The 9,755-nt window shown below is 41.5% G+C and overlaps 1 protein-coding gene across 4 annotated transcripts; it reads left to right on the forward strand.

Moving 5' to 3' along the window:
• The first annotated feature begins 11 nt into the window (after positions 1 to 11).
• Positions 12 to 7,839, forward strand: LOC127612597 (prostaglandin D2 receptor 2). Of its 4 annotated transcripts, XR_007965881.1 has the most exons (3): positions 907 to 1,701; positions 3,413 to 3,526; positions 3,962 to 4,322. XR_007965881.1 is itself a non-coding variant. In XM_052083321.1 (2 exons), exons 1-2 carry the CDS (start codon positions 64 to 66, stop codon positions 7,328 to 7,330), a joined length of 1,428 nt encoding a protein of 475 aa, XP_051939281.1. In that variant the 5' UTR covers positions 12 to 63; the 3' UTR covers positions 7,331 to 7,839. The 4 variants fall into 4 exon arrangements, 3 of the variants coding, with proteins under 3 accessions (XP_051939281.1, XP_051939283.1, XP_051939282.1); XM_052083321.1 differs by lacking the exons at positions 907 to 1,701; positions 3,413 to 3,526; positions 3,962 to 4,322 and adding exons at positions 12 to 140; positions 5,980 to 7,839; XM_052083323.1 differs by lacking the exons at positions 3,413 to 3,526; positions 3,962 to 4,322 and adding an exon at positions 5,980 to 7,839.
• The last annotated feature ends 1,916 nt before the right edge of the window (positions 7,840 to 9,755 follow it).

The following is a 9,755-nucleotide window of genomic DNA, read 5'->3' on the forward strand; positions in this document are numbered from 1 at the left end:
GTGTAATGCTTCAAAACTTCATTGAAGACATCCATACACATCATTCATTTATTTCTGAATAAAATGACAGAGAGAATATTCGGTATTGTCACTGTGGTAACTTACTTGTATGTCAACGCTATCACCTTGAATCATCCACTGTGAGTATAGTTTCATTCTCACAACTTGGTTGTTGCGCATACTAGACCCATTTTTTTTAAATAAAAAAATGCTTTGGATTCTCAACACCACTCGACTATGTTACTGATAACAAGATAACGCTCTACTTTTTACATGTACAAAAGTAAGTATGCGTCTGTGTGTATACAGTATATAGATATAGATAAAATATATAGCTAGAGAGAGATAGCTACGTCCAAATTGGAGCGATAAGAGTCTCCGCTTATCTGGGAGAATCTCCTACGAGGTTTTGAATCGTGTCCGTTTGTTCATCAAGAAGGACATTTGTGAGGTCATAGGTCACACATGTTGGGCAAGCCTGGCTCACAAGCTCTATTCTCGTTAGGTTTTTTTTTTTAATGTCTTGGGAATCTGGGCGGTCCGGTAGCCCAGTGGTTAGCACGTCGGCTTCACGGTGCAGAGGTACCGGGTTCGATTCCAGCTGTGGCCTCCCTGTGTGGAGTTTGCATGTTCCCCCCCGGGCCTGCATGGGTTTTCTCCGGGTGCTCCGGTTTCCTCCCACATTCCAAAAACGTGCATGGCAGGCTGATTGGACATTCAAAATTGTCCCTAGGTGTGAGTGTAAGTGCGAATGGTTGTTTGTTTCTGTGTGCCCTGCGATTGGCTGGCAACCGATTCAGGGTGTCCCCCACCTACTGCCTGAAGACAGCTGGGATAGGCTCCATCACCCCCCGCGACCCTAGTGAGGATCAAGCGGTTCGGAAAATGGATGGATGGATGGATGGGAATCTCAATAATTATGATTCAGGGACAACAAATGCAGCTTCTGTCACCCCCCACAGTGATGATTTTTTGACGCAGGCAAGTGCCCAAGACATTCCTTTTTGTTTTGTTTTGTACATCTGGTGCCCTGGTATCGATTGGCGACCGATTGAGTGTGTAGTTGGCCTTTTGCCTGAAGTATGGATAGCCTCCCCTGCCTGCCACCCTGAACAGGATAAACAGTGAAAAACGATTGCAAAAGGGTGAACATGGTGAATATTTGAGTCTTCAATGTCTACCACTAGATGGCGATGTAAACCAGATGGGTCATGTGCCCAGTGTTGCTTATTTCATGACTTGTTTGGGGCGATGGAGAATATTAGTTCAATTTTATTCAAATCTTGAGTCAATGTGTTGTGTTCGGAGACAAATGCCCTGTGACAATTCAGTATATCATTCTCTCTTTGGTGGAACAATTTGACACAAGTCTTATGTCGGCCGAATGATTAGATGAGACAATCAACGACAAATTGCGGGTATCTTTTTTTTTCCCCCTGTCTAAATCTTGGTAGTTGCCAGCAACCTTTCTTTTCTTAGAACCTTAATAAATAAAAATAAGAACTAAAATTGGCATTTATGTTAACGCCCTGCTTCACTTCATGACCTTCCCATCAGCATTCAAGGAGGGGCAAGCAAGATTCAGTTACGTGGGCTGAAGTGACAGAACAGGATGAGATGAGCACTTGTGACAGTAAGGCAATCAGAAAACAGGTAGTCGGAAGGAAGCAAATGGACGCCAGACTGATGTGTAAAGTCTAGGTGAGTATGACAAACTACTCAATGCATTTGGCTTCACAATTTGTAACTGTGAAGTCACCTGCATCTTATTTGAATTCCCTTTCAAATAAGATTCAAGACCTTTATTTTTGCACAAGGAATGCTATTAGGAACATCTGCTCTATGTCGTCTGATGAAACGAAATTAAAACTAAGTGATGCATTTCAAACCTCATTTCAAGTTAAATGCTGTCGTGAACATTGTGGGCTCAAAAACCAGAGAGTATAAGTGCGCTCAAGTGTAAAACTGGCATAGCCTGATTTTCGTGCTGACGTAAACCTCGTCACTCTTGTTCGGGCATTTGGTTCAACTCTCTGCACCATGCTGAAGGTTCCGGCGTTTCCTTTTATTTGCGCCTCGCTCATCTGACAATTTGGTGGCTGAAAGTAGACTAAAGTGTCCGCCAGCTGGAAGCATGTCTAAGTTTCAGAGCAGGTATTCTAATGAAGTTTTGGTGAATGTGATCAGGGCACAGGAAGAGAAATTCTGAGCTCCGCGGATACGTGGGGGTAGATTTCATTCCTCAATATCGCACCACTGAGCACACAGAATCACTGCAGGAATCAATTCATTGAGCAGATCACTTTCCACCATTTCAAGGACTATCAGTGCGCCGCATTTAAAGGGAATTGGAAGGTGCTGCTTTTATTGGCAGTGAATCAAGTTGGTCGTGTTCACGCCAAAAAACGGTGCACCAATTTGAAAAAAATGTGCCACACCGTACCCGCTTGCAAGGGTTTGGGAAAAATAAGAAAACTTGATGTAGCCTGCCACCGTTTAAGCTGTACCTTGCGCCTGGCTTTCACTGGGCAGGGGTCTCAAACTCATCAAGGGCTGCTGTCTTGCCTGTTTGAGATGTCTCCCTCCTCCAATACACCTGATTCAACTGATCAGCTCATCACCAACCTGATTATTTGGATTTGGTATGTTGCAGCCGGGAAAGACGGAAAACAAGCAGGAACGCGGCCCTCGAGGACTTTAAAACCTGCCTCAAAACTCACTTGTATTTTTTGGCATTTGACTGAGCAAGACCAAGACTTGATCTTTTCAGTTTTACAGTTTGGTGCTTTCTACCGTCTTTGTTACTGATTTATTGCTTTATTGTTGTATATATAAGATACTTGCTCCATGTACAGCACTTAGTATATGGCAATGGCTGTTTTAAAGTGCTCTGTATATACAGTTGAGAGACTGGACTTTGAGACCCCTGTTTCAGACAGATTTATATAATAAATACTTTGTGTGTGTGTGTTTAATATAAATATTTATTCAAAACCTTTATTTATTTGTACTGTATTTTGACCTTTGCTTGGTTTACCACATTAGACATTTATCCTCAACTGGAAAAACCTCTCAACAAGAAAGCAGTTGGTCTGGGATAATTTCATGCAGGGGTGGGCCACTCTGGTCCTTGTGGACTCGGATCCTGTTTGTTTTAGATGTCTCTTTCCTTAACCAAAGGATTGGGATTGTTGTGCAGCGCTTGCTGATGACCTGGTCATTTGAATCAGGTGTGTTGGAGGAGGGAGACATCAAAAACTGGCAAGACAGCAGCCCATGAGGACCGAAGTTGCCCACCCCAATGTTTTTGGTTTTGTTTTCTCGTGTGCCCTTTTTGGCTCCACCTGTTCTCGTCATCCGTGTCACTTGTGTTTAACCAATCGGCTCCCTCAACCCTTTGTGGCTTTTCCAGGTGTTTCTCGTTGTCTCGTCACCTTGCTTGTATTTAGTTCCCTGGGTTCTGACGGTCTTTGCTGGGTCATTGTGTGTGTGAATGTCAGTGTGCTCCTGTCATGTTTTGTTTTCGGTAGTGATGGGTCCATGAGGCCTCATGAGGCGTGTGGACACACTGACACACTGTGTTGATACTGTGCTGATACTGTGTCACTGACCACTGCCACCTGCTGGACCTTCAAGATCCCTGCAGCCAACCCACTTAACAGACTGAACTGACTGATAATTTTTTTTGTATATTGAACATATAAAATATACAATTCGGTAATAAATTGGCAAAAAGTGAAGGTAAGATATAAAAAAAGGAAAAGAAAATAGTCATCATCACAAATATGTGTTCAAAGGAGTAGAAAGAAGTAAAAAACCTACCCCGAGTCCTACCCCTTCTTATACATGAATTGATCATTTTTCAAAATAGGAAAGAAAGTCTACATATCAACAAATGCTTTTACCCTTATGTATGCTGTACTTATACATTTTTACAACTTTAGGTTTGTATATACAGTAGGTCATAGTTGTGTTTTTTTTGTTTGTTTTGTTACTGTGATTCCTTGTGATTTTCAGGACTTTGTTTGAGTTCTTCAGTTAGTTTTTTGTTGCGCCTTGTGTGCGCCTATCACGTTTTTTTTTTTCTACTTGAGTTCCTTGTGTTTTTTCTGGACTTTGTTCAAGTATTTGAGTGTGTTTTCTCCTTTGTATCCTGCAAGTGTTTTTTTTTTTTTTTTTTTGGTCCTTTGTCAATCCATTTTGTTCAGTCCATCCTGCTCCTCCCTGCCTCCCTGGGGTACTCCAACCACTTCGCAAAATGTCACAAAACCAAATGTAACCTAAACAAACACATAACACCCTTGATCTAATGTAAAGGAAAACTTGGTAATAAGGCTAAAATGACTTTCTCCCCACGCACAACGTATGGCTAATCATGTTTATAAAAATGGAACAAAACTGTCCTAATCATACTGTGCATAATTTCATAGCAGATCCTAAATCTCTGGTTGCTATGACAATTTATGACAGTTGAAGGTGCAGACAGTGCATCTTCATACTAAGCCACTATAAGTACTGTAGCTGGTTGAGCATGCTGTTATCTCACCTCACTAATTTGCAATTACTTCATAACGTTGACCCTGGAACATTGGTCCACATTTGATTCTTTTTTCTTTACAGTTGATGATGATGTTTCTCTGCGAGCGGTATGTCATTATTGACACAACACAAAGCTAATCAATTTCCCAGGCAAGTCAATTCCTTTACCTACCGTCGTAATATATCATTCATTAGTCGAGACCAGTGGTTCTTCACCTTGTTAGAGCTACCGAACCCAACCAGTCCATATGCACGTTCACCGAACCCTTCATTCTTGAAAAATAAAAATATGATTCTTTACAAATTCAAGACATTAAAAAAAGCCCATTTATTAAAAACAGAAAAAACTACATTCAATTTCAAGAGATAAATATACTTTTTTTTTTTTAAATAAAAATCACAACAGTAACACGTTGACTACGAAGCAAACTAAATTGCCCCCAGCACTGATTGGACAACCAATGTCATGTGATCATCTTCAGTGATTGCCAAGCGGGCATGCCATAACTAATTGACATGTTGAGTCGGGTGTGTCTTAACCTCCATGACAGAGGCTCTGTCGCACCGCTGAGACCGATTCACCAAACTCCTGGCGTTCGATCGAACCCAGGTTAAGAACCACTGGTCAAGACGCCAAACGCCAAACGCAAAGCCTGGGGGCCAGAGCTGGCTTTTTTATTTTACGTGGCCTGTAAAAGCAAATCAAACACGTGAAATCTGTCAGTTTAAATTCTCATATGTAATAAGAAAGAGAGATTTTGTAAGCATTTTCTTTTGACCAAACCCCCTCTTTACAGTTAAACAATAATTGAATAACCCGTGATTCTCGACTTCATGATATAGTTTCAGTCATAAAGGCCCTCCCAGAGAAACGGCAACTACAACGTGGCCCACGACAAAAATGAGTTTGACGCCCCTGGTGCAATCATTATTTTCTGTGAAAAAATATCATTCTGTAGTTGGATTTCACAGCCAACCTCCCATTATTACTTTTGCTTTTGATAACCGAGTCAATTGAGTCGCGAGTGTTGTGTTGTGTGCATTCTCTAAGTGCACTGTTCAAATAATCTGAGTCACCACGTCAGGTATGTGGTTTGTCAACACAGAAACAGGCTTTGACACATTTGAATCAGAACAGAAACGGGGCACTTATAAATATAAATATATATATATATATATATATATATATATATATATATATATATATATATATATATATATATATGAATATTGATTTTTTTTAAAGATGATGTGACAAAAAAAAAGTTGTGCAACCCAAGGACAGACACTTTGTTGATGTGTCAGTCTACTTCCAATGCCCAGTGTAGGAGAATCTATGGACCAATGAGCCCATCAAAAGTAATTCAGTGCAAGTAGACAAGTCACTGTGATTGACGAGTACTACTTTGTCTTAGTTTTCACTCTTCTTCTTTCTTTCAGAGCACTAATGTCCAACACAACCTTCGCCTCCAATGCCTCGGGGCAACAACATTTTTGTCCCCTGCTGCAGCTCATGCATGAGCATTCCCTGAACAACCACACCAAGACCAACTGGATAGTCGTTTGCTTGCATGGCCTGCTCTCCTGTTTCGGGATTTTGGAGAACGCCCTGATCCTTTGGGTCGTGGGATTCCGTCTGCAGCGTCGTACCGTGGCCTCCGTCTGGGTGCTCAATCTGGCAATGTCTGACTTCCTGGCCACTCTGACACTTCCTCTCTTCACGCTCTACCTTGCCTTCTCCCACAGTTGGGAGCTCGGCAATATCCTCTGCAAAATACAAGCGTCCATCTTTTTCTTGAACATGTTTGTGTCTGCCTTCTTGCTGGCAGCCATTTCACTGGACCGCTGCATTCTGGTCACCAAACCGGTGTGGTGCCAGAATCATCGATCCGTGGCACGAGCGTGGAAGGTGTGTTTACTGGCGTGGCTGTGGGCAGCAATGAATACATTTCCTTACTTCCTGTTTCGCTCAGTGACTGAGACCAGGGATAAAAGAAAGCTGTGCTACCATAATTTTGCCCTGCATCAAACATCGGAAGGCACACTCGAGAGAGACTGTGAATTGAGGCAAACAGCCACCGCTGTCTCGAAACTGTTGCTGGCATTCCTGGTTCCCTTCATGATAATTGTGGGAAGCTACATCCAGATTAGTGTCAGCCTGAGGAACAGGAGTCGAAAGAGGATGCGGCAGAGCATCAAGTTAAATGGCACGTTAATTGGATCGAATCATGACGAGGCATCAAGAGCTCCAAGTACGACGAATATCTCTCTAAAGTCTCTTGCTTTTGGCCGCTCGCTGTCCCTGACATCTGCACCCTTGTCCCCAACCAACTCGTTTAGTCTGAACAATCACAACCAGCTTTCCCAGAGCTTCACCAAGATGGTGACATTTGTGATTGTGGTGTTTGCCTTATGCTGGGCTCCTTATCACATATTCTGCATGATTGAGGTATCCGCCCTGTACTATCGGGAAAACCTCAAAGTGGTGGAGGTGGGACTGCATCTCGCCACGACATTTGCATTCTTAAATCCTGTGTTGAATCCCATTCTGTACGCCTTTAGTTGCCCACACTTTTGCAAGAGGATAAGACAAAGCTTGGGGGTTGTCTTTGATGGACTCGTAGAGGAGGGAGGAGGAAAACGATTGGCTCCGGCATTCAGTACACGAGCTAATAAGAGGCCCAAAAGGAGTCGAGGTCGCTGCTTTGCTTCATCTGGATCACCAGAGACTCCACAATCCCCTCAGACGTTGCCTGGCCCCTCGGCATTCTTTCCTGCTACCGACGATTAATAGGGCCTCAAGGATGTCCACAAAGCATCTAGACTGTGAATCAAAACTGAAACTTACTTGATGTCCGGTTTGGTGAAAGACTTTCGTCGTTTTATGAATAATCGTCATCCACGTTGACACATCTGTTTTGCATGTACAGCATAAACACATGAGTATTCAAACCAAAATCTTTTTGCATTTTGACGGATATTGGTCCGCTTTCATTGATTTGCAAATGTCGAGTGAATTATTAAATCCTCCGAAAATTTCATGAAATTCATCCTTTATCCAATTACATAAAATTGTTCTTTTAAAGTGGGAGAGCCATTAGAAAACGGGACCTTAGTATAATATTTTTCATCAGACTTGCATACTAGACACAAGAACTGTGTGATCTTCCTGGAGCCAGTATAAAAAAGATATAATCATTGTAAATGTGCTATGTAAATGCAAATATAAAGAATTACAATGCAAGCTGGAATTGTTGTGCAAAGAGTAAGTGAAAAGAAAATACAAGTATTTACAAATCCTTTTCAACCTGTATTCAATTGAACACACAACAAAGACAAGATATTTCATGTTCAAATTGCCGTATTTTATGGGGGATTTTTTTGGTCATTATTTTCCTTTTTTGAATTGTATTGCCTGCAATGTGTTCTTAAAAAATTGCAACAGGGGCAGCTAAAGACTGGGAACTTGTTGGAATGTTCAAAAAACATTTTTTACCAATTCAGAACACTGTTGGAAACAGGTGAGAGTCTTGGGTAGTGAGCAGCGCCGAAAGGCTCATTTGTTCACACAAAAAAGAATGGGATATGGTTCACCGCTCTATGAACAACCGTGTGAGCAAATTCAAAAATTCAAGAACATTTATTAAAATACAATTACAAGGTATCTCCACAATACCATCAAAAGATTCTGAACATTTGGAGAAATCTCTGCATGTAAAATCTGTATTACCTTTATTCCCTCACGGGGCACTGTTTTGTTAGCTGCTATCATTTTGTAAAATATTCCCTTTTCTGGGCTCATCGGAAAAGGACTGACACCCATTGGAAGTGTGCTTTGGTCTGACGAGAGTACATTTTAAATTGTTTTGGAAAATGATGACCGTCATGTCCTCCAGGCCAAAGGACCATCCGGATTGTTTTCAGCAGGGTTCTGAATTAAATTCTTTGAAAACCTGCTAATGTGGCTGGTGACTCCATAAAAACTGGGGTGGGCAATCTCCAGTCCTCAAGGACCCTGCATGTTTTAGATGTGTCCCAGCTCCAACACACCTGATTCAAATGATCTGCAAGCTCTTCAGAAGCCTGATAATGATCTTGATCATCCATCTAAAACATGCAGGATAGCGTCCCTTGAGGACTGGAGTTGCCCATCACTGCAAATAACCAGTTACCAATCATAATTTCCATAATTTATTTATTTTATTTTTAATCATTAGCTCCGGTGTTTTTATCATCCTCCCTCACACTATGTCTAGCTCGTTGCACTTAAGACTGTAGTGTGAAATACATCCAATTCGCTGCCAATGGGCAGATTAAACGTCATTATACAGGATTACGGCATAGTATTTATTGGAAATGTAGAAGTCTGCCATGGGTTCAAATTAATGTCTTGGTTTAAAAGGGACATTTTTGCAGGCTTTTAGTGAATTCCAAATAAAGGAAAACATATAGTCTAGCATTTTACAAAAGATGTCTTGAATGACAGTAATGATGATGACGATGAGGAATTTTTAAATATTTAATCACTAGAGGGCAGTCTGTCAGCCCATCCTTGAAGAGGAAACATGTTGGAGTCGGATTATGCTGTTCAGGACCTCTAATCCAGGATCATTATAAATCTGCGTTGCTGAACATTTGAACACCTTTCTGGAAGATTGGATTTGATCATATCAAACAGAATTTTGATTGAATGTCTCACCACTGCCATCGACATTGTCTGTTTCCGTCACACTTTTAGACCTGCACTGGGTGCTGGATGTAATGTGGGTCAAACCAATGCAGGATTACTGTGGAGGTAGTTGTAATTTGGAGAGAATATTAAAGAGAGAAGATCGTGAATATAAAAACAGAACAGGATTAAAACCAAAGAGTCAGACCTACATACACAGCTCCCTTTTGATCTCAGCCATTCAACAGATAATCTCTCTATCAGCAGTTGGGACATTTGTGTTCCATTCTTACCTTCTCTAGAACTTCTTTATAAGTTTATCACTTGGCCAGATGAAGCAAATCGAGTACATTCAGAGAATGCATAGCTCAATCTTGGTGCCAACATAATAAAATCCATCCATCCATTTTTAACACCACTTATTCTGAACCTCCTCCTTCTGACGCCTATCCCATCTGAAGATGGACTACACCCTGAACTTGTTGCCGGTCAGTACAAGCAACTATTCACACCCACATCCACATGGTCAAGAAGTGGGAACCGATGC

Source organism: Hippocampus zosterae, chromosome 13, assembly GCF_025434085.1.
Source record: "Hippocampus zosterae strain Florida chromosome 13, ASM2543408v3, whole genome shotgun sequence".
NCBI lineage: Eukaryota > Metazoa > Chordata > Actinopteri > Syngnathiformes > Syngnathidae > Hippocampus > Hippocampus zosterae.